At 38.7% G+C, this 24312-nt stretch overlaps 1 protein-coding gene and 1 long non-coding RNA gene across 3 annotated transcripts in view; one reads left to right on the top strand and one right to left on the bottom strand.

Annotated features, from left to right (window-relative positions):
* The window catches only part of LOC111770761 (uncharacterized), a 200220-nt gene that overhangs the window by 23286 nt on the left and 152622 nt on the right, over positions 1 to 24312 (bottom strand). Inside the window, exons 8-10 of the long non-coding RNA XR_002804151.2 lie at positions 23258 to 23408; positions 7471 to 7502; positions 7059 to 7214 (exon numbers count right to left, since the gene is read on the bottom strand). This is a non-coding gene — a long non-coding RNA (uncharacterized lncRNA). The remainder of the gene's footprint in view (positions 1 to 7058; positions 7215 to 7470; positions 7503 to 23257; positions 23409 to 24312) is intronic.
* Positions 12989 to 24312, top strand: part of C26H21orf91 (chromosome 26 C21orf91 homolog) — a 34872-nt gene continuing 23548 nt past the window's right edge. Inside the window, exons 1-2 of one of the 2 annotated variants that reach the window (XM_023629901.2) lie at positions 12989 to 13363; positions 14256 to 14389. In XM_023629901.2, the coding sequence (XP_023485669.2) occupies positions 13230 to 13363; positions 14256 to 14389 (268 nt within the window). In that variant the 5' untranslated portion in view covers positions 12989 to 13229. The remainder of the gene's footprint in view (positions 13364 to 14255; positions 14390 to 24312) is intronic. The other variant, XM_023629902.2, reaches the window with a different exon arrangement.

Below are 24312 nucleotides of genomic sequence, written 5' to 3'. Positions count from 1 at the left end.
GCATTTCCTGCCCTATATTTCTCGAATTGAATCTGATGCCAACTGTGCCCCATGGAAGTCTTATGAGTCAGAATTTTTAGAGATTTTCTGGTGGGCATTGCAATAACTCAGTACACAATACAGGATGCCGTATATGGAATGGTAGTGAATAACTATGTCTTTCATGATTGATGGGAAAGTCATTGTTCTTGGAGTCATTCTCATCTCCATCCCATGGATAAGTCACTCTTCAATCCCACAATATAAAGTGGAGATGACATCTATTCCTGTACAATAGTAGGAATGTCACAAACATAAAAAAATACATGAAATAGTTTGATCTCCTTAGAAGAAAGGCGTTATAACAATCAAAATATGCTTCAGTACAGGCACAGTTGTTAGCTTTATTTCCTCTGACTTTTTTGATAATCTGTTTTGTTTTCCTCACAGATATATACATAAGTGGTTCCTCTTTTTAAAACAATAAGTTCATAGGGCCAGCCCCATGGCCTAGTGGTTAAGTTTGGCACACTGTGCTTCAGTGGCACAGGTTTGGTTCCTGGGCACAGACCTATACCACTCATCAGAGACCATGCTGCGGTGGCAGCCTACATGCAAAACAAAGGAAGACTGGTGACAGATGTTAGCTCAGGGAAAATCTTCCTCAGCAAAAAATAAATAAATAATAAAACTAAATTTACATATATCAAAAATGAACATTGTATTCTTCATCTGGTTAACTGCACCTTGCCATTATACATATCACAAACCAAAAGCAAAGAAAGGGAAGCGTTAAATACTATTAGAGAAGTTGATGATCAGAGAGCAGAGAAGAACAAAGAACGGAAATCCCCAAAGCATTCTCAAGCAGAGAGAAAAAAATTAAGGATACTTAATTAAAGGAACTTGACATGAACATTAAATAAATAAAGCAAACTAAGAGGGACTTCTGAATGGTTTCCATGGGCATAGAAATTAATCTACTTGTTAGGCCTGTCAGAAATCAGTGTACTGCCCTGAGTCCCTACCTTTTCTTGAGTTTGCTATATAAACTTTTTTTCCACATAAGCTTTTAATGAGCCTAACATAAAAAGTAAGCCAGCGAACCCAACATTAAATGACACACTCAGAGATTAAGATCATCCTGAGCATACATGATTTGTCAGTTGAACTTTAATTATGAAAAAGAGCTGGGAACACTCAACTTCCCTTACTGAGTTCTAGGTGTAAAGCCCGCATCCTCTTTTGGCAGCTAACATTACCATCTGCACTTATTGAACGGCTTCGCAAAAAAATGCTTCCATATATCAGTGATTAGATAGCTAGTTTGGGATGATAAAGCTGCAGGGCTTTTTTGCTTTGTCTTCTTTTTGAAGACAAAAAGACACTATAGTTTTCCAGATGATTAAGCTGAAATATTTAACAATCTGCGATTGTAATTTATTTTCTAAGCATGCATGCAAATTTTACCAATAGCCTATAGCAGCATCCTTAAGCTGCCACCAGTTGATCAACACATTCTAACCACAGTTAGTTCCATTCTTCTGGGTGTTTAAGAAGGACCCACAATGGGCATGAAGGAGAAAAGAGGCACACTGTCTCACCTGATTCCTTAACCCTACAATCTTCTCCCCCAATGAGTTTATGTCTGAATAGAGAGGAACAAATAATATGACCCAAATTGCCCACATTAGTACCATTCTGTGGCAATAGAAGAAAGTCTCCCTCAAATGGTGAATGAGAGTAGCATCCAGGTGGACCCATTGCAGAGATGACAGACTAGACTACCTCTATGCATCTTGGTATGCCTAGAAGACTAATCGACTCTACTAGTTATACTGAATGTGAATGCTAATAAGCACTTGCTCTGTGATAGCGTGCTAAACAGACAGCTCTGTGATTATTTGTCAATTCCTTGAGGATATGCATGAACTGCATCTTATTAATCTTTTTACTCTAAGTTTTGCATATAGCCTAGTATACAGTAAATTTACTCAATAAATGAATGAATGAACAAATGGTTGAATGAGTAGCAGTATGGTGGCCAGTTAGTGTCAGCAGCTACTGAAGATACTGCTACTCTATCAGTTAGGATGTTTTCACCTGCAATCAAAAAGTAGCAGACCAAAAATGGATTACATGAAGTAGACATTTATTAACTCACTTAAAAAAGAAGTGATTCCAAGGTTGGTACAGTGATTCAGTTATGTCATGTGGATCCAGGTTCTTTCTATCTTTCCACTCATCCAACCTCAGTATGTTAGTGATGTCTGTTTTCATGGTCACAAGATGCTGCTAAAGCTTCAATATCACATCATCACAAGAATAAAGAAGGAAGTAATCAGAAAAAATTTTTTTCTTTCCATAGGTCCTCCATCTACCATTTTGTTTTTGCTTGCCTCCATTCTCTTTTGCTTACCTCTCAGTGGCCAAGGCTAGGCCACTTGTCTTCTGTTAGACTGGACAAAGAAGAATGGAATTTCCATAACTGGCATAGAACAGTTCTCTATGGCTAGAGAAGAGAGAGAGAATAAAAATGCAACCTCCCTGGCCTACTACTAAATGAACAAAGTGAGAACTCTGTTTACATGTTAGAGGAAGAAATGGCTATAACCCACAGTACTGGCACAACTAACAAACTGCGTGATATACAGCAGATCCTGAAAAGTCAGCACACCCTCAAATCATTCACTCAACAAATATTTGTTGAGCACCTCCTATGTGGCAGGCACTATTCTCCATCCCTGGGATACATCAGACGTTTGGATGCATTCCAAACCTAGTGGAATTTACATTCTAGAGGAGGAAGACAGACAAGAAACAATAAGTATGATAAATAATAGTAAGATATATGTTTCATAGATACATAGATACAGATTTCATATATAGAAAGTGATAAGGGTTTTGTTTTGTTTTAAGATCAGGGTAAGGTGGGACTAAGTGGAAGCTTTGAGTAGTGTGATCAGAGAAGGCCTCCTGAGAAAGTGACAACAATTTGAAGGTGAAAAAGCCAAAGATTAAGTGCCCTTGGGCCTGAAAAACTGACTTATTCTGGATCTCAAATGGCAGAAGGTCAAATGCTGCATTCCCAGCCAAGCCAAATATTTCTGATGGCCTCAAGATAACTGCCATTAAAATCAAAGAACATGTCAGGAGAAGAGCCAGAAAGCAAAGATCAAAGTACTGTATAGATTATATCCAGAAAAATTTGTGGTTATGCCTTCATACTGGAAGGAAATAAACCAGGAGCTTACTAAGATTGAGGGAATTGTGTTGTTAAAGAATATATGGCCTAAGAACAAAGAGCAATGTGATTCTTTGAGCCTTAAAGCAACCTATGAGCCTAGAAACAGCTGCAAAGTATCTGCAGCCCCAAGGAGAACATATTCCTGAAAGCCATTTCAGATGTGACCAAGAATAATAATAGACAAGGAAGGTCCTTCCAGAGAGCAGAGCAAGGGACCACAGAGAGCGATGGACAAGAATTTCCTCCTGGGGAGCAGAAACAGGGTCCAATCAAGCGACTTCCTTCGCTGCCAGAGTAGAGGTCTTTGACACTCCTGCTCAGCTGGTTTCCATCAGTGCTATGGACCAGGGACTGCTATGTGTCTCCTTATTCTCTTCTCCCAATAGGAGTTTTAATTATCTGATCCACCCCGATCTTCTTAAGCTACATCTGGACCTGAGTGAAAGGACTGAACATTACCCAGGAATCATGGAGTCTAAGCTGAATATAGCAACTGGGTGGAATATGGGTTGTCTCCCTTGTGAAAGGGCCGAGTGTGCTCTATGTGCCTTGCTTGGAGGGAGGATGAGTGTGAAAAGAATACACACAGAAACTTGGCAGTCAGAGTTTCAGGCTGTGAGAGAGACAGCAGCCACCCACCAATATTCATCCACCCCTTATTCCTGGGTGCATAATTAGATTACATTTCCCAGTCTGCTTTGCAGACTGATGTAACGATATGACTAAATTCTCAGCAACGATATGTGAGTAGATGTGATATAGTGCCTGCCTCTTCAGGACTGGGGTCTTTAAGAGAGGTGTGCCTCCTTCACACTGTTTCCCTTTCCATTGGCTGAAACCTGGATGTAGTGGTGACCAAGCCTTCACAGTGCCCCTGGTGACAAGGCCCTAAAGGATGGAGGAGTCACAAGATAAAAGAATCCTGGTTTCCTGAATCACCACGTGGAGGAGAGCTGCTACCAACCTGGAGCACTCTCAACTATTACACGAGGGAGAAGTACTCTTGTTCATTGTCACTGATTTTATAAATCTATTTTTACAACTTAGTCTACTCTAACATAGAATTTTAACTCCTTGACTAATGCAGAAATTATCTTCTATATATTTCAAGATGGCATAAAATAATATAATACATTTTAGAAAGCTTTTGTCTTAGTTGGTTTGGGCTGCTATAAAAGAATACCATAGACTAGGTGGTTTATAAACCATGCAAACTTATTTCTCACAGTTCTGGAGGCTGGAAGTCCAAGGCTGAGGTGCTAGCAGATTGTCTGAATCTGAGAGTCACTTCCTGGTTCATTGACAGCCATCTTTTTGCTGTGTCATCATATGGAAGAAAGGGAAGGGAGCTCTGTGGGGTCTCTTTTTTTTTAAGGACGCTAATCCCATTCATAAGGGCTCCACCCTCACAACATAATTACTTCCCAAAGGCCCCACCTCCAAATACCATCACAGTGTGGGGTTAGGATTTCAACATATGAATTTTGGGGGGCATAAAAATCTATTGCAGCTTTCTCTCAAAAGAGCTAAAATTTTTAAAGTTTTGAAACTATCATTTTCCAGTTATTAAAAAAACAAAAAGAACTATGATGGAACCCCTCATTTCCTACAAGTTATGGATAAATGAATCATTACTATACTTGATATGTAAGATTTAGCAGAATAATGGAAAAAAAGCAAGAAGATAAATGTTATTTGCCAATGTGGTATTAGACATCTTTACAGTGCTACAGCAATTAAAATGCAAATACGTTTCAATGCCATTAAAAACTCCGTTCCGAAAGCAATTACTTCATGCCTGTCTCTTACACTGGGCGGTAAATTTCTCAAAAGTCGGGGCTGTTTTGCTCTCTACTCTATAATATCTAGCACAGTATGTCACACATAATAAGTATTTAATAAAAAGTTGTTGAGTGAATAAACAAAAGATTGAGTGAATGAAAAAATATTTAAAATTTTAATTAAACTTTTGTGGAGAAGTAACATGTTCAGTAGAAATTCAAAAAACAAAAATGTGTATTCTTTTCCACTTACCCTTAATCTATCACCTCTCATAAACAAACCTTTCTGAATTACAGAAAATTCTGGAAATTTAAAATTCTGAAATCTTAAATGTTATTTCTAACTCGATGGGTACACCAATAGCTAACTCAGAAATATGTCTGGATTTCAACTTTTAGCTTGAGTATTCCACACCTAGACATCTGATATTTATGGAATGAAATATAAAAATAAACTTCTGGTAAAATATTATGAAACAGACTCTTTTCTAACTTCAGACATCAATCCTAAACTTTTCTTTTGTCACCTTGAATTTAACAGTGGGAATTGTCCACATTACTAAAGAGTGAATTGGCCCACAGTGAAAAAAAATCAATAGCTTGGTAGTTAACTCCCAATCTCCTCCCAGCAATGCCAACAGTGAATTTATCCATGGACTGGAAATTGGTTTGGTTTGTTCTGCTTGCACAACAGGACAATGGATCAGCAGACAGCTTGCCCATAATGTCAACATTACTGAAGCTATAGGTGGTAAATCTCTTTAATGCAAATATTTGTATCTCAAAATCTCAAAGGGATGCCTGTCTAAGCTTAAGAGGGGACATAATTTTAAGAGAGGTATTTTCTTTAGGATTCCCATAGAGCAACACTAGACTCCGTCTAGACTCTTAGAAGGATTAGACTTTCAGAAAATGGATCAACAAAACTGAAATACGCCTGCCGCACTGTTCAATTTGAATACTGAAGTATAAAAAGCACCAGAGTGGACTATGATAGATAGTTTTTACCTATTTACTATGTTTCAAACCAACTCCCTTCTTCTGGTAACAACAACCTCTTTGCTTTGGAGAAACTCTTCTCTCGTATCATGAGATCACATTTTAGTCCCTGTAGCCCCATTGCTGAGCCAACCTCAGTTCTCTGGAGAAGTGGTGGGAATGTAATCCAAGCCTGGCCAATTAAACTATTAGCCATCACAGTTGATTCAGGAATGAGCATATTAATTAAACTTGGCCATTTAGAATCCCACTGTATTGACAGCTATCAGTGCAATATTTTGCATAACAAAACGACCCACAACTTAGCACTTACAACAAACATCTATCGTGGGGTCTATAGGTCAGCAGGGCCTACCTAGCTTTAGGCTGCAGATTGGGCCCAGGTCTGCTTCATGTCTCATGTTCTCCTCAGGTCAACAACTATCTGGGGGAAGTTTTTCTCATGACGTGGCAGACACACAAGAAGCCAAGCTCAACCATGCAAGCACCTTTAAGGTCTCATGTCATGTTCATTAATATTCCATTGGTGTGGGGAAATACATTCTGCCCACTGTAGTGAACTATAAGGTCGCATGACAGAGGGAGGGTATGAAGAAGTGGAAATGATAATGCAATTGATTATACACACAACTTGAGCTTCTGGTGAATTTAGGGCTATGGTACTAGGAGGCTCTAAGCCTTGAGGGCTGCATGTACCAATCTTTCAGGCTAAAATGATGAAGCACACCACAACAGCAGAGAATGAGATAACACATGAAGAGAAGCAAAGACAGGGGAAAATACCAAGATAACAGGAAAAAAAATTCAAAAATAGTAGTGGCATGAATAAGAGTTACGGGGATTCAGAAAAGTGAGAAGATTAGAGAAATTTTTGTAGTAGACATTCATTTGAATGATGAATAAGGATTTTTTCACCATAGCAGATATAAAAGTGATTTTCACTTTTTATATAAAGAAAATTGTGTAAACTCTCCAGCACTCATTGTTGGTTTACTTACCTAATCCCTTTTCCTTGCCTTCTGTCATAGAGGCTGAAAAAAGTAAATACTCACTTTTCTAGAATCCACTGTTGTCATATAAGTTCTGGTGATCAGATATAAGCAGAAATCTGCTGGGGTCTGTCAGGAAAGCTTTTCCTTCCTTGCAAAAATGAAAAAGCCAGCTTCCTCTTCCACTTCTCCCTACCTCTTCCCTCTCTGTCTTCTTGCCTGGAAGAAAATATGTTGCTTAATTGTAGGGCAGCCATTCTGCACTCTGGAGAGGAAAGCCAGAATAGTTCTGGAGAGGGCAGTCCTTTTTTTTTTTTTCTAAGATTGGCACCTAAGCTAACAACTGTTGCCAATCTTCTTTTTTTTTTTTTCTGCTTTATCTTCCCAACCCCCCGTACATAGTTGTATATCTTAGTTGCAGGTCCTTCTAGTTGTGGGATGGAGAGGGTAGTCTTGACAACAACGAGCTACGTACCACCGCCAGCAGTTGGTTCTTCTGATTTTGTTCTGTGAAACAAATAAAACCATACTTGATTCAGATACTACCAATCAGGTTTTCTATGACTTACATCTGAAGGGATTCCTAACTGATTTAAGCCTAAAGTCAAGGTAATGTCTATTTTATTTTACTTACTTTTTTTTTTTTTTTTGAGGAAGATTAGCCCTGGCTAACTGCTGCCAATCCTCCTCTTTTTTGCTGAGGAAGGCTGGCCCTGAGCTAACATCCATGCCCATCTTCCTCCACTTTATATGTGGGACGCCTACCACAGCATGGCATGCCAAGTGGTGCCATGTCCGCACCCGGGATCCGAATTGGCGAATCCCGGGCTGCCAAGAAGCGGAACGTGCGCACTTAACCGCTGCGCCACTGGACCAGCCCAGTAATGTTTATTTTAGATCAAGAACCAATTACACAACTAATCTTTGTATATCTCCATACAGTTTATAATACATTTTTGCACATTTTACTGAGTTATTAGATTAGAAAGTATTGCAGTTAGTTAAAGAGAAAATCCTGGACTATCCAAGTAAATAAGTTAGCTTTTATAAAATGAAATAGTCAACTGGAAAGTCCATTGTAATTGTCTAATGCTAAACAGTTTTATGTATTACTGTTATGAGAAAGGCAAGAAGCCATGACAAATTTTTGAGAAGGAGATTTCCTCCGTGTTTGTTTCAGAATGGACTGTAAAGGATGGACTGAAAAAACTACATTGGAAGCAAAGAGATCTGTGAAGGAGCTCTTGTTCAGTGAATGAAGGATCCACCAACAAAATAACAAGGGATCCTAGCCAGGATGAAGTAAAGAATACCAGAATAGCTGTTAAAAGTTCGAAAAAAGGGCAAAACGTATGAATTGTCTATTTTTAGACACTGGAACATAGGCAGAGCAAAATGTGATCCCAAACAGAAAGGAAACAAATGAGGTAAGCCCTACAATCACCCCAGTCTTTTACCTGGAGGAACTTTCAGACCATGGTCCACATAGGGAGAGCCAAGCAAAGGTGGGTTAGGGGACAAAGATTGAGTTTAGGGAGTATGAGATGTCTGGAACTTGCAGTAAAGAGTGCTAGAAAGGAAGAACTATACATAGAAAGAGTTTCAGAATACTCTTTAAGTCTTTGCTTGAATACTAAGCTGTGTGCGTGTTGGGTGAGACACCAAGAGGTTGGGCAAAAATTAACTACCAGAGAAATAAGAATTGCTGAGGAACTATAAACTGAACAACTGCTAGAACTCACAGGGAAAGGAGTCATTTGAGTTTTACCCAACTAGAGTACAGAAACTTCGTTGAAGACCTGTGATATATAATAGAAAGCCTAAGCCACTCCTTAAGAGAGGACTAGAAAATCTTTGTAACAAAAAGTCTAGATCACACAAAGTTTAAAAAAAAAAGCTTCAAAAGGACCAAGCTGACCAACTACTAGAGTAACAGCCTCCCAAAACAAAACCCAACACTCTTGAAAAACCCAGACATTCAATGTATTAGTTTGATAGTGCTGCCATAGCAACTTAACACAAATTTAATGGCTTTAAACAATACCCATGTATTATCTCACAGTTCTGTAGGTAAGAAGTGCAGGCGCAGCGTAATTCACTTGAATCCTCTGTTTAGAACCCTACCAGGCTGAAATCAAGGTATCAGGAGGGTGTTAGAATGAACTTCCAAACCCGTTCAGTTTGTTGGTTCAATTCAGTTCCTTGCAGTTTTAGGACTGAAATCTCCATTTCCTTGCTGGCTGTCAGCCAGGGTCCAAGTCTTTGTTCCTAGAGCAATGAGTGGCTCAAGTCCTTTTCATGCTTCCAATCACTTTGACTTCTCCTTCTGCTGCATCTCTCTGACTTTAGTTGGGGAAAGTTCTTTGCTTTTAAGGGTTCATGTGATTAGATTGTGCTCACCCCAATAACCCAGGATAACCTCCCTATCTTAAAATTCATAAACTGAATTATATCTGCAAAGTCCCTTTTGCTATGTTACATACATATTTACAGGATCCAGGCACCAGGGTATAAACATCTTTGGGGAGCTATTCTGCCCGCCATACTCGACAATATCAAACTGTCAATGTTGAGCATCCATTCAAAGCATATCAGATAAGAAGCAGGGAAATATGACTCATATCCAGGAGGCGAAAAAGTCTGCTAATAGAAATAGGCAGCAATGACAGAGATAATGGAATTAGCGGGTAAGAATTTTAAAATAGCTGTTACAAATATATCCAATATTTTAAAGAAAATACAAAGATACTGAGGAAATAAACGGAAACTATCAAAGAGAACTAAACAGAACTTCTTTTGTTGAAAACACATTATCTGAAATGAAATTTTCACTGGACAAATATAAGAACAGGTTAGACATTGCAGAAGAAAAGATCAGTCGACCTGAAGACTAGTCAATAGAAACTGTCAAAACTAAAGTACAGAGAGAAAATGTTGAAGAACCGAATGAACAGAGCCTCAGTGATCTCTGGGATAATATCAATCAATCTAACATATGTGTAATTGCAATCCCAGAATATCAGGGAAGATTAAACCAATTTTTCCTATGTTTCATGAAAAATATCAACCCCATATTCAAGAAGCCCAACAAGCCCCATGCAGGATAAACACAGGAAAATCAAGCAACACACATCATAATCAAATTGGCTAAGGCAATAATTAAGAGAAAATCTTAAAGCACATGCAGGGGAGGGGGGGAAATACATTAATATCCAAGGGAAAAGGTTAACAAATATTGCTGACTTCTACTCAGAAACAATGCAATCCCAAAGAACATGGAAGAAAACCTTTAAAAAGCTGAAAGTAAAAACAGTCATCAGCCTAGAACTCTATATCTACAGAATCATTCCTTCAAAACTGAAAGTGAAATAAAGACATTTTCAGAGAAACAGTAACTGAAAGAAATTGTTACCAGCAGAGTGCAACTACAAAAAATAATAAAGTTCTTCAGGTGAAGTAAAATGATACTAGATGAAATCTGGGTATACACAAAGGAATGAAGAACACTGGAATTGGTAAATATGTGGGTAAATATAAAAGAGATTTTATTCTCTTTGTAAATTTATTTAAGATATAGTTGATTAAGAAAAAAATAATGTATTTGGAGTATATGACACATGTGAAGTAAAATATATAACAACAATAAATGATTGGAGTGGGGAAATTTATTATTGTAAGCTTCTTATAGTTTACATGGAATGGCATAATATTATTTCAGGTAGATTGTGAGAAGTTAAAGATGAATCTACTAAACCTCAGATATTTTACCTCCCCCAAATACATAAATATATCCATCGATCCATATGTATATAAAATTTAGCTAACAGAGGAGATAAAATGAGAAGACAAAATACTGAACAAAAAAAAACAAACCAAAACACCCCTCCACTACTCTAAAGAAGACATAACAAGAGGGAAAAGGAACAAAGAGGATACAGGACAAATGGAAAACAAATAGCAAGACGGTAACCTTAATTCCAACTATATCAATAATTATGTTAAATGTAAATGGATTAAACGCAACAATTAAGACAGAGATTGTCAGACTGGATTCAAAGAGCAAGACACAACTATGTTGTCTACAAAGAACACACATCAATGTAAAGACAGAGAGAGAGTAAAAATAAAAAGAAGGGGAAAGATACACATGGAAATATCATAAGAAAGCAGCAGTGGCTATATTAATAATGGCAAAAGCAGATTTCAGGAGAAGAAATATTACTAGAGACAAAAAGAAAAGTTATATATTGATAAAGAGTCAATTCATCAAGAAGACATAGTCCTAACTGTGTAAAATGGTATAACCACTTGGGAAAGCAGTTTGGCAATTTCCTTTAAAAGTAAATATATACTCACCATATGACTCAGCAATTCCACTTCTAGGTATTTACCCACAAGAAAGAAAATATAAGTACACAGAAAGACTTTTACATGAATATTCATAACACCTTTATGATAATAGTCCCCAAACTAGAAATAACTCGTGTCCATCAATAAGTGAATGGATAAACATATTGTGGAATATTATTCAGCAATAAAAAGGAACTACCGGTAGAAAACATCATTGTGAATCCCAAAAACATGCTGAACAAAAGCAGCCAAGCACAAAAGAATACATACGGTTTAATTCTATGTATACGAAGTTTTCAAACAGGTAAAACTTCCCCTTAGTGATATAAATTATATCAGATGTTGGGGAAGAGGAACAAGGGAATTTGGGAGTTGTGGAAATGTTCCATATCTTGATTGGGGTGCTGGTTACACAAGTGTATACGTTTGTCAAAACTCATCGACTGTACTTTTAAAATGGGAAAATATCATTTTTGTAAAGTATACCTCAATAAGTTCACTTAAAAAAAAAACAGGGGAGAGAGTTTTAAGGAGAGTTAACAGGGTAAAATGCCACAGAGAGAGAACCCAGAACTGAAAAGAACTATTTTGTTACAAGGAAATTCTTAGTGATTTTAGAAAGAACATTTATTGAAAAAAATGGTTAGAATCCAGGATGCAAAGCATTTTAGTCATATTTACCTGGAATGAGATATTGAAAGAGAAAGCACAGATTTTACTATTTCAATTAGCGTTTCTCAAACTTTAATGTGCTTAGGAACCACCTGGAAGTCTTGATAAAACGCAGGTTCTGATTCAGGAAGTCTTAGATGAGACTCGATACTCTACATTTCTAACAAGGTACCAGGCACTATCGATGTTGCTGGTTCATCTACTACGCTGTGAGTAGCAAGAACGCAGATCACTTTTCTGAGGTATTGATGGTTTATGTCAAACGCCAATTTGGTGTAGAAATTCCTAAGATCTGTAGAATCCGTTCCTACCATCAGTTACACGTAGCTTGACAACGTTGTCCCCTATTTGTGACTGTAACCAGTACAGGTGCTTATGATGCTCTGGAAAATGACAGTGATTCTAGCAACCTTAGGTTCAGCTCTGTTGCTAACCAATTGATAATCTGAGTTAGTCACTCCTAAACTGCAAAATGAGAGAACTGTTCCCCTTTTTCCTGTCTAGGCTGTTGTGAGGATTACAATGGGAAACGTAAGTGAAAGTATTGCGTGAACCATAAACTAAGGGAAAAAAAAAACCAAAACAGCTTACAATGTCAAGCAAGGTGGGCAAAACACCTAAGGACCAAAGTTTTTAAAAGGAGCTGGACCTAAAATAAGAGGTGGAGCTCTGGGATTATACCCGGGAGCGTGCATGGAATGTGCCATATTATAGGGGAGGGGTGCCCCATTTTAAAAATAATCTGTAAAAAATAAGCTTCTGTACTTAAAATTACCTCTAAATTATGAAACTTGAAACATGAACTTTTCCCTCACTAAAGACTTCAATTGGCACCTAATGACATTCAGTGATACTACTTCGCTTCAGTCTCAAGATTTCAAAGTCCTACCCACGCATCTCTGTCCCCTTCTGACACCAACTCGACACCTCTGCCCCGCTCCTCGCGGCCCCCACCCCGGGGCAGTAGTTTCCACTACGCTGAAGGGGGAGGTGGTAACGGACTCCTCCATCTTCGTGCCTCGAGTAGGGGGGGATGAGGAGCCATGTTCCAGAGAACGGGACAAGACCCGGACCAAGAGAGGCGGCATCACGAGAAAATACGAGTCAGGCACTTGGCATCGGTGCGGGAGGAAGGAGGCGGGCCCACATCCACCGTGCGAACGCGCAGCTCTGCCCTCGGCCACGCCACCTCCCCCCCGGAGCCTTCGCGGGATGGCGCCGGCCGGAGGGGGCGGGGCCCGGCGCGCGGCAGCTGCCTCCACTGCGGCCGCCTCCGCTGCGGCCGGAAACAATAGTGGAGGAGCCCGAGCCGCGCGGAACGGCGGCGGCGGGCGCGGAGCCGGACGGTAAAGACCCCCGCGCCGCGGCCCCCGACCCGGCCCCCGGCCCCCCCGCCTTCGCGCTCTGAGTCCCGCTCCTCCGCGCCGCGCGGGGCTCCCCGACGGAGAGACGGACACGGGTCCACGGCACCCTGAGGAGCGGGGGCGCGCCCCCAACGCAGGAGACGGGGCGGGGTCCCCCGAGGCGCCGGGTCCCGGTGGACCGGCCGCCGTGGCCCGCGGACGCCTTCGCCCTGAGAGGGAGGGAGCCTGGGGTGGGGGGACGCGGCGCTCCGCCGGCCGGGCTCCGGGACCCCCGGCCCTGCGTGGCTGCGCCGTCTGCCGGGGTGCTGCCCGGCCCTCCGTGCGGGTGCTGTGGACGCCGCTGGGACGGCCGCGCCGGGGGTCGCTCTTCCACGTGCCTCTTCCTGCCCCGGATCTCGGATGGGAAACCTCGCTACGCGGAGTTAGCGAAACGCGTCTGAGGTTCCCGCAATGAAGTTAGCAAAGCGGGTCCCTAGCAGGTCTTTCTTCCTGCCTTGAACAGTGTTAAGTAGGTTGACAGCCCCCGGCTGCTGAAATGGCCTCGCTGCTGAGCTCCTTCTGTGCCTGGTCGCGGGTGAAGGGGCGGACTAGAATACCTGCAGACTGCTTTCCTTCAGATCCCCTTAACCATGTGAGAGATGGAACCAAAAAGGCACTTGGGCATAGTGTCCCTGGGGGCCAGGCTTTAAGTTTTACTAGCTTTGTGTCTTTGCACAAAGTATGATATTGAGGTGCAAGTATGGCGATGCCTGTTTGATGGGGCTGGTTGTATTAGGTCAACTGAACAGCATCTCTCTTTTCCTAGAAGTTCCTGATATTGCCGTAATGGCAAGTTCTTGGAACTGCGTAACTTTCCTTTTCTGTTTCTTAATAGGGGCACTATGAACGAAGAGGAGCAGTTTGTAAACATTGATTTGAATGATGACAACATTTGCAGTGTTTGTAAACTGGGAACAGACGAGGAAACACTCTCCTTCTGCCACGTTTGTTTTGAGCTAAATATTGACGGTAAGGACACAGTATAGATTCATGTTATGCATGAACCTTACTCAACTACTTTATGCTGAACTATTCTAAGGTAAAACTAAAATTTCTTGAATGATTGGAAATTGTGCCAAGCGTGTGAAATGTGAAGATCTGTTAAGCGTTTCTGGAAATGAAGCTAAAATTAACACAGCTGTGAATTTAAGACATATCTTTTTTGTTGTTGTTTAATTCCCACAGTACTAAACCCATTTTTGCTAATAGAAAAATGAGGTATGAGTATTGACTGGTAAGCATGTTTTCTGGTTTGAGAGCTTATTAAGTTGTCAGAGTTTAACAGACCTTTGTGTGTGTGTATGGTTTTGGTTTTTTTCCATGTTAAGAACTATGGTAACCAAACATTTACACTGATGGACAAATATAATTTTTTCTCTTTGGCCTACCACACTAGTACCTGACTGAGGTGAGCTGGAATTCTTTTTCCCCAGTGGTTATGTTATTATTTGGAAAACCATTTTTAAGTTTTTAGATAACCTCTTTTCAGCGGTCACACACACTTTTAATAATTTTTAAAAACTAAGAAGGTTTTTAAAATTTCTTGATAGTATCTCTAAGAGTATATGAAGAAGTGTTCGTCAGACATTTTTAGAAATCTCTGTCATTGAATGTGTTTGTATTGAATGTATTGGTTTGGATTTGGTGTACGTAACTGTATATTAACATCAGTCTATGGGTATCAGTAGTTTGCCCCCAAGAAAGAAGTAGGATATGTTTCTTTAATCTTGATGTTGTGATGATAAAACTCTGATTTTTTAAAAAATATTTTTGAGTTGCACTAAAAAGAATCTTAATATTCCTGCAATAAAAAAGTTTGCCTTTCTTTTGAATTTTAAATTGTAATGTATCAATAGAGAAATTTTGTTAGACCTTTAGATTTTGGACAGTTTCAAAGCAGCATTTCATTCTTTTTCCTGGATTGTGTATTTGAAAAATTTTATTATCTTTACTTTTTTGTTTATTAAGTAGGAGATATGAAATGTTCTTATAGTAAAAAAAAAAATTAGGATTATCTGCCTTGAGATTCCTATAAGGACTTGTTGTTCAGAAGTTGTTGTAGGCACCAAATTAGTATCTTTAGATATTCTATAGTAAAAGTCAAATAATAGCCATAAGTAGACCACTAAAAACATAATAGAGTTAATTACTATAGGACATTCATCTTTCCATTTAAGATCATATTGGTTATGATAGTTTTGCCATTATATACTCTCTTGAAGAGTTGTAGTTGGTGAACATAATTGACGGGAGATCATGGATTTCCTATGGGTTACATAGAATACGTATAACTTTGGCTTTAATAAATGGATAACTAATTTCAAAGGGATGACTTAAAAGTACGATTCTTCTGTAGCACTTAAATTACCATGTCCTTAATCACATTTGAGGGAAAGATCTAAATTTATGTTCTTTGGAAGTAGAGTTAGCCCTGTGTATTCTTTTACGTTGTGGATTTTAATTTTAGATTAATGATCCAGCCAAACCTGTGTTTTACGTTGAAGGAAACTGAAGGCTGAATAGTAGGACTGCTCACAGCTGCTCTCATGGTGATGGCAAGCTGTTTTTGTGTGCCAGGCATTTACTGTGAGCGCTTCTGTGCCAGGCACTGTATTAAGCACCTTACGTGGATTATCTTATTTAACTCAAAATAGCTCTGGGGTGGCTTATCCATTTTAAACGTAATGGAACCTAACCTCCGAGACCTAAGACATGGGCTTTGAAGTAGCAGGACAGTAATTGACAGAGCTGGGCTTTGAAGCCTGGCCATCTGGTTCTGGTGTATGTGATCTCAATTCCATCGATCTACTGTCAGTAGTTATTTTAATTGTTAGGGCTAATATTAGCAGCTTGTTTTTCTGAATCCTAATTGTCTATCCTTGCTTTTAGGTCAGCCAACTTTTTCTAAGCAGTGCTTCCTGCTAAATCATCATTAGTGGTGTTCATGCTGTGATAGAATTTTTCCACGGAAACCTAAACTTTCATAATTGCTTTTCTAGCCCTTTTGTTAAATATGCTTTTTAACTGGTTCTCAGTTATTTGATAGAGAATATACAGATGTTCTTCAGGTACCATCTTTATAAATATTCCATCTCTGGTAACATCTATCTCAATGTATAAGTGTGATCTAAGTCCTATGTTGTTGAAATAATGGTTATCTTTAAAAGACAAAAGCAGTTCTCAGTTTAAATTAGAACTGTTTCATTTTATACTCTCTATACACTCAAGGTTGTATATTTTAGAATGCCAATTAAACCTTTGTGAGAAATATTATTTTAGAATTTAAATTTCTTCTCAATTTATCTGATAGTTCTTGCAAATATATACATTTTCATATTTACTGCAGTGACAGTCTAGTGCATTATAACCATTTTAATGTAATATCATAAGATATTGTAGGAAAAAAGGAAGGAAATAAAAATGTGAATTCCACAAAATTTCACGTTTCATATCAGTATACAGGTTTTTAAATATCAGTGAAAAAAACTGATAATCACATACCTAAAAAATAAGGTATATTTTTTGTCTGTCAGTAAACTTTTTTAAGTGTCTTTGAAGTTTTCTTTCTCCTACCATGTTCTCAATGCAGTGCCAGTCAGTAAATGTCACAATGTAAGAGGAATTTTAAAAAATATGACATTTAACTTTACTAGTTTGGTATAACTTGGTTGAAGTATGGCAGTGTTGCTGTTGCAGCGTTTCTTAGTTTACTGATTGCTAAATTTGTTCTAAAGCATTCTATTTTTCTCTCTGCTAATAGACTAGTTAAAAATTCTCGAGGAATAGTAACAATTTGGCTAATTTTTAGTCCACACATTTGTAGTAAACAAAAATATTTTACACCTTTTGCATTGTTGATTACGTTGACTCAAAACTGGTCTAATCAAATGGCCTCTTGTTTAAAAGCTGTCTGCATGCATGTATTTATAAAATGAGGACAAGAGAAGAAAGAGAATAACAAAAGACAGTCTAATCTTGTCAGAGAAATTTCGTATTCTGAGCATGCCTGTAAGTTTCCTTTTTTCTGTGACTTTATGGTAATTAAAAGGAAAAGAGTATTTGCGTTTTGTATACTCCCAAGCCATAGGTGATATATTCCAAGGACCTAAGAAATGTACTTTGAGGACTCAAATCTTTAAAGTGTTCACAAGATTGATTTTTTTTTCTACCTATAATTCACCATTAGAATAACTTGTGTACTTGCAGGATTAGGAAAGAAATGCATAAACTTCCTAATACTTACGGTCTCTCCTTGGCCCTAGGACACTATAAACTTTTTTATGCATGTATGATCAAATACTCTAATAACCATCATAGTTTATTATGCTAAAATCTCAAAAGTTATTTAGTGACCAAATTACCACCATTCCCAAAACTATTGAGGCTGGGGGGAAGGTAGCCCAGGGTGATCTGGAGCCAGGAATGAAACTCAGCTGTAATGTAACAAGGTCAGAGATGAAACCAGAGGGGACGAAGATCCAGGACTCCAGTCTCTTACTTCATACTGTTTTCATTTTGTGCCAAAATACGGTGCAAATAATTCTTACAGCATTTCTACCTTCCTCTGACAATTGAGTTTCTTTCTTTTCTATGGAGATAAACTTTTTTATAAGACGGGGTCCATTCTTCTTATGCTAAGTTTTCAGTTTAAGTTGATTTTGCTCGTTGGTTAGTAAGCACTACTAATATTTACTAGTCTATCTCAGACTGTATAGTCCATCTCAGACTTCATTCTCCCTTAATTTGTTGAACTTTCCAGGAACTTTTCTAGAAGGAGACCCAAATTCAGATCCTTAGTAGTCTTTCCAGCAACAGAAATTTTCAGGTATTTTCTCTTGGTTAAGGCACTGGTGTACACAAGGCTTACTTTTAATCTCGTTCTTCCTTGATTCTCTGTCTTTGACCGAAACGGTGTTCACACGGTCGGTAGTCAGGGGACAGTCTGAATCTCAATATGAAATCTTTGATTGAGTTTGGAAGTCAAGACTGGTTATTGACTACTCAAAGTCTGTCAACAGCTCTTCCTGGGTCCTGTTTCTGACACACCATCATCTTTCCGCTAAAGTAAAGAGGCCCGCCACTTGTGATGGGGAAGCTGTATATAACTAACTCAGTCTGGCCTTAGCCTCTGTCCCACAGTGGCAAACATCGTGCAGTGCTGTTGACTAAAAGAGCACTTTTAAATACAAAGCCTAATTTAACTTTTGGACTTTGGCTCAGCTATCTTTGATATACTTGGAAATACAGGTGGAAGGTTAATTTTTTTTTCCTTAACTGCCTTTTAATGTCAGTTTAAATAAATTTGAACACTTTCAAAATGGCTCTGATAGTAAAACCTCATTGTTTGGACAGAAACAGGACAAGATGGAAGTGGAAAATGGGTTTAATTGGTGATAAATTTAAGTTATAGAATAGTTTACAAGAAAAATAACTGAAACCAGGCTAACCACATGTAGTTAAGACTTTTGACTTAACTAACACCCATATATGAGGAGCCAGGTTCTAGATTCTTATCCCTACCTAAATTATGGCAGCCTCGTTTCAGTTACTCCCGACTTTCCCTCCCTTTTAACTTTGTTAAGCTTTCTAATTCTAAAGTCTGGGATGAGTTAAAAGTCTGGATCATACACAAGTTTCATTTGGGAAGAAATATCCATTAGGAATTTGGTCTGGCTATATGTAATGGGAAATCCAAATAAGAATGAAATGAAATGGAATGGATATTTATATCTCTCATATAAAACAAAGTTGAGTCTGGAGCTGGTATGGTAGCTCCATGATCAGGATTCCACCTTCCTTAACACACGCTTTCCATCTTCAGAGCCATCTCTTGAGCCAAGGTGGCTCTTGGAATTCCAACCATTGCTTCTCTATTCTCAGACAAAAAAGAAAGGACATCTGACAAAAGGTGCATGCCAACAGTCCTGCATCTAAAAAGGAGCTTTTCCTGAAGTCCCACCTAACAATTTCTTACATATTTCACTGCCCATTCAAGAGAAGCTGCGCCAGATAAAATTAGCATTTTACAAAGAAAGGGACAAAGGACATTGAGTAGGCAGGTAACAAAGTTGGTCACCGAGAAGACTATCTAGTAATTAAAGATGATACCACATTGAAGATTAACTATTTGAGCTGCACCTAAGACCATCAAGTAATGTCCTGGGGAGTCTTCTAATCCTGGAGCTTGAACTGAAAGGGATTTTAGCAAAACGAGGGATTGTAGTCTGAGGATGGGCATGCAGCCAGATCTCATGGGCACTTGTTACCAGAAAGCTGTAAGAATTTTCAAGTTTCTGACCCATCTTGGTATGCAAAAATGTAATGATTAATGCAACTGCTCATAAAGACATCCCCATTTTTTTTTATTCTGTCAGAAACGTGTGTGATTAAATGAGTTAGATATTATAAACTTAGAAAAGCTCTTCCCTTTTTTCTCCCAGTCTGTGTTCATGCTAGACTAACACCCTCCTCGTATGTTTACAGGGAAGACTGCTTTTCTGCATCTGGACACATCTGCCACTGCTCCACTTCTGCTTAGGGATTAAGCTTGTGGGCCCTAGACTCAGACCTGGCCTTGAATCTTGACCCTGCCACTAAAGTTGGGTTTTTCTGGCAAGATACTTAAGTTTATAGTGTCATACTGGTTCTGAAATGTTACTAGTAAGAGCAATTTTGTATTTTTATTTTTTAATCTTGAAATCGTTGTGCCAGAATCTGATTCAAGAGGCCCAAACTACAGTTGTTGCCATTCGTGCCAAGAAGAATACTTGGTAGTCTAAGCAGCAGAGCTCAGATTGATGTTTGCTCTTGATGCTCAGAATGAAGCTGCAGGGTAGCTGAGGGATAGTGATTAGGCTGGCAGGTTCCTAATTCTGTGCCCCTAAGGTCCAAAAACTCCACGTGGGGGCACACACTCCAAAGGCAGACTATCTGGATTCAAATCCCCATTTACTAACTGTGAGACCTTGGGCAGGTTACTTATGTGTTTTATTCTGTCAGTTCAGCTAGAGATATATGCTCATCTAAGTTTTAAATAGGAAAAGACTAATATTTATTTTCTCCTATTTAGTGATATAGTGAATAGCTAAAATGCCTATAGAAATGACTAGGAAGGCTGGAAACCCTTACTTTACCTATTTTTAAGCATAATCGAGCGTCTCTCATAGCTAAGCTGTCTCCTCAGGACTGAGGGGTAAGCAGTAGGATCCCCATTTATACGCAGCGAACGGAAGGCTCTGAAGTCAAGTCAAGTTGCCCTGAAGTTGCAAAGATACGTAGTAAGCAAGCGATGCAGAAGGGATTCAGATCGGGTGGCTCATGTCAGAGCTGTTGTAACCACTGTGGGAAATGGATGTTTCTCTGTGTGACCTTTGCCGTATTTTGAAAGTTTAAATTGTAGACTAGCCCCTTAGGATGACAGCATTCATGCAGTGGTTTTCCTAATGCCTCTGATGAGTCCTGCTAATCTTCTTTGTCCTTTATTCTTTCCTTTTTTTTTAATGTTGGCATGCTGTGTCGTAGGCATTCCATCCTCCCTCGCTCTGTCTGGGCTTTTATGGCCTTTTATATGCTGATAATTAGCAGACCTCCTCCCTCTGCCTCCTCTCCCCCTCCCCCAGGCTACACGTCTATACATGCAGCTAATATTCAGACATCTTCACGTGTATAGCCCATACGTACTTCAAACTACGTGTCTGAAGTGAAACTATTACTCTCGCCCTACCCATACCTCTTTTCAAAATGAATAAATAAATAAGATTAGGGATGTGAATTCCCCTCTATCCTGCAACCCAAAATATCAGGGTTGGAAGTGAAGTATGGAGAAGTTAGACTTCACATGCCTAGCGAGAGTGTGTGTAGGAGCTCACGGAGAGAACCTGCCTGCCCTCGTTCCTAAAAAGTGACTTCTCAGAGCAGTCTTCCTGCCCTTGCCCACTCCTTCCCCACCACACTGCCCACCCCAGTGTTCTTTCCCTCATAGTACCCTTTTCTTCCTGGCACTTGTTAAAATTAGTTACTGTAGTTATTTGCTTGTGTGTTTGTGTAATGTGCTGCCCCTCATGTCTAATTCCATAAGGACATGAATTAGAGTCTTTTATTTACTACTGTATAATTGGTTAGTATATAATCCATAGCACAAGGACTGGCAAAGAGTAATAAGCGAATAATTGATTGATGAGTGAAAAACCTATCAATCTAAAGGAGATTTTAAAGAACTGTCTTTCTGTGTTTTTTCCCTTAAACTTGCCCACAGTGAAACTCTTAATTTTTTTCTGCCGTTTCACAGTATTTGATGAGATCTTTCTGGAGTCTACTAAAAGTTTTATGAATCTTAGAAATAGAAGAACTTTGTATCATATTCAAAAGAAAAATATAATGTAGCCAGTAAAACAAACAGTGATATCTAATGTTGTTTTGCAATCAGGAGGATAAAAGCAGACAGTATTTTTCTCCAAACATAGAGCAAGAAGTTTTGACATGACTCTGTTTAGAATAGGAGGTTCTAGATTCGTCTTACATACTGCTGCTCTTATCCCAGACACTCCAGCATAGTGGTGTGTGCCCATAATGATGACCACATGGTAGCTGATGATCCTGAGTGCTTGTTAAATCAGTGATAAAATTATGTTCTTTAAATCAGTGATTGAAAGTTGAAAACAAGCAGAATATACAACCCAGAATATCTTATTAATAAGAACATCATAATTATAAATAAAAAAAGATTTATTAGACTACGTAATGACATTCTGGGTCACATTCAAGATTCTGTCATCCCAATGTGTTGACAAAAGATGAAAAGAAATGTTTTATGAGACATATGGAAACATTAAATTTAGACTGAAAATCTTTGGTACTTAGGTCAAAATTATCGGTTCTCAGTAAAGGGATATAATTTTCATGATTGAATTAATTTATAATAACTGTTACTGGAAAGCTGATAAAGACAAATCAGCTATTCAGAAATAAAGGTAATTTTTCTATTACATGCAAAATAGTATTGGCCTGAGAAGAAAGAAGACAAAGATAGGTTTATGCGTCTGCTCTGCAAGAAGTGAAATATCACTCTCTCGTTGGGAGAAGCTAGTTCCTCTGTCAGTAAACACATAAGGGATTTACATGTTGAGATAAGTGACTTATCTAAACAATAGTCAGGTATTGTTTGTCAGATATTGTGTGCTTTACGTGCATTGTTTTATTTTGTTCTTAATACAGCTATATGGGGTAGGTGCTATGTCATCCGAATTTGATGAATAAGGAAAGTGAGCAGAGAGCCTGGGTAACTAGTCCAAAATCACACAGCCTAGAAGTTCAGACACAAATTCTCTGATTCTGAAAAGCCCAAGTGTCTAAAACATTTCTGCTTCCAAAAAATTACATGGACGATTAGGAATTTAGGAGCTATTAAGACACCTTTGAACAAAGTTAGAGATGAATTACACAAATGTGAATATTCAAGCAAGGAACAAAATTTGCGTCCCAATAGACGCTTAATTTTTAAAAATAATTTCTACCCATGATATTATTTGATTAATACATATTTGGTGGAATATGCAAAAAATACACATTTCTGATGACCCAAGAGAGGGAGATGATGCAATTTGTCTAGATTGTAATCTAAACTATGTGGATCGGATTGATGATGATCAGAGAGAAGGGAAGATAAGGGACACACACATGACAGTCTTCCCTCTTCCTACCCAGGAGGAACAAGCCAGTTGAACGGTAGACTGACATTTGCTACAGAACTATGCAGGTGTCAGCCAGTAACGAAGCAGTGGTTCTAACTCTGCTTTCTGTCCTTCCAGCCGTTCAGGTACTGCTGGCTAACATACTTACCCTGATTGTTCTCTCTCTCAAGAGGGAATAGGATTCTGAGTAAGTGGAGGCAACCAGTGTAAACACAAGTGAAAATGTCAGCAGCAATCCTGGAGTTGTACACCAGCTCCCTTTTGCTCCTCAGCCTCAGTAGCTGATCCTGGGGCACTCTCTAGAAAGAGAGAAAGAAACAGATGGTTTATGAAGTGAATTTTCTACTTTCTGAGTTTAGAAAATAATATTAAACTTAACTCAGTAAGAACATTTTAGAAATATTTAGAATATATTTAGAAATATCATCCCTCTGTTGACAATCAAATAATAAAACTTAAGAAAATTTTCCAATGTTTATTACTGAGTATAGTAAAAAGACAATGTAACTTCATATGTGCATAGCACTTGAGAGGTTGGAAGGGGCTTTTACGGCACCTTAAAGTTAATCTCCACTTTATATGGGAAATGAACATTAAGTGTGAATTCCAGATAAGGTAATACATGAAAAATATATAAGTGATTGAAATCAGAGTGGCTAACATTGCAGAATTATCAAAATGTTATCAACTATAGTTCTAGTTAGAGTGGATTTAAATTATTGTAATCCAATTTGGCACGCCATCTGTTAGGATTTTGATAAGGGGAATAAACCCCTTAAACACTGAGCCTTGGATTTAGTTTGTAACAAGAGGACAGTGTCTGTTTCTTTACAAATAATTTTAAGCTAGTATATCTGTTTCTGGTAGCTTTTTGCCCTTGGTGTCTCAACTGTATATCAGTAAGGCAAAATAACGATTTGAATGTACCCATTAAAATCTCAATCTCAGAATTAAAGCCATGTGGTTGAGTCCATAACAATTTTTAAACACATTCTTTCAGTCAATATTAACTGCCATGTGCCAGAAATTGTTCTAGCAGCTGAGGATAAGACGGTTAACAAAACAAACGTACATTGCCACGATTGTAAAGCTTACATGAAAGGAGGGAAAAGACACAGAATAAATTATATAGTATATTGGGAGGTGATATAGGATTATTTGCCTTTATGAGGTATAAATTCAATCTGTGATATATTTTTCATG

The sequence above is a fragment of the Equus caballus genome, chromosome 26 (assembly GCF_041296265.1).
Source record: "Equus caballus isolate H_3958 breed thoroughbred chromosome 26, TB-T2T, whole genome shotgun sequence".
In the NCBI taxonomy this organism is placed as follows: domain Eukaryota; kingdom Metazoa; phylum Chordata; class Mammalia; order Perissodactyla; family Equidae; genus Equus; species Equus caballus.
The sequence above is the reverse complement of the archived record's forward strand: the minus strand, read 5'-3'. Positions and strand labels throughout refer to the sequence as shown.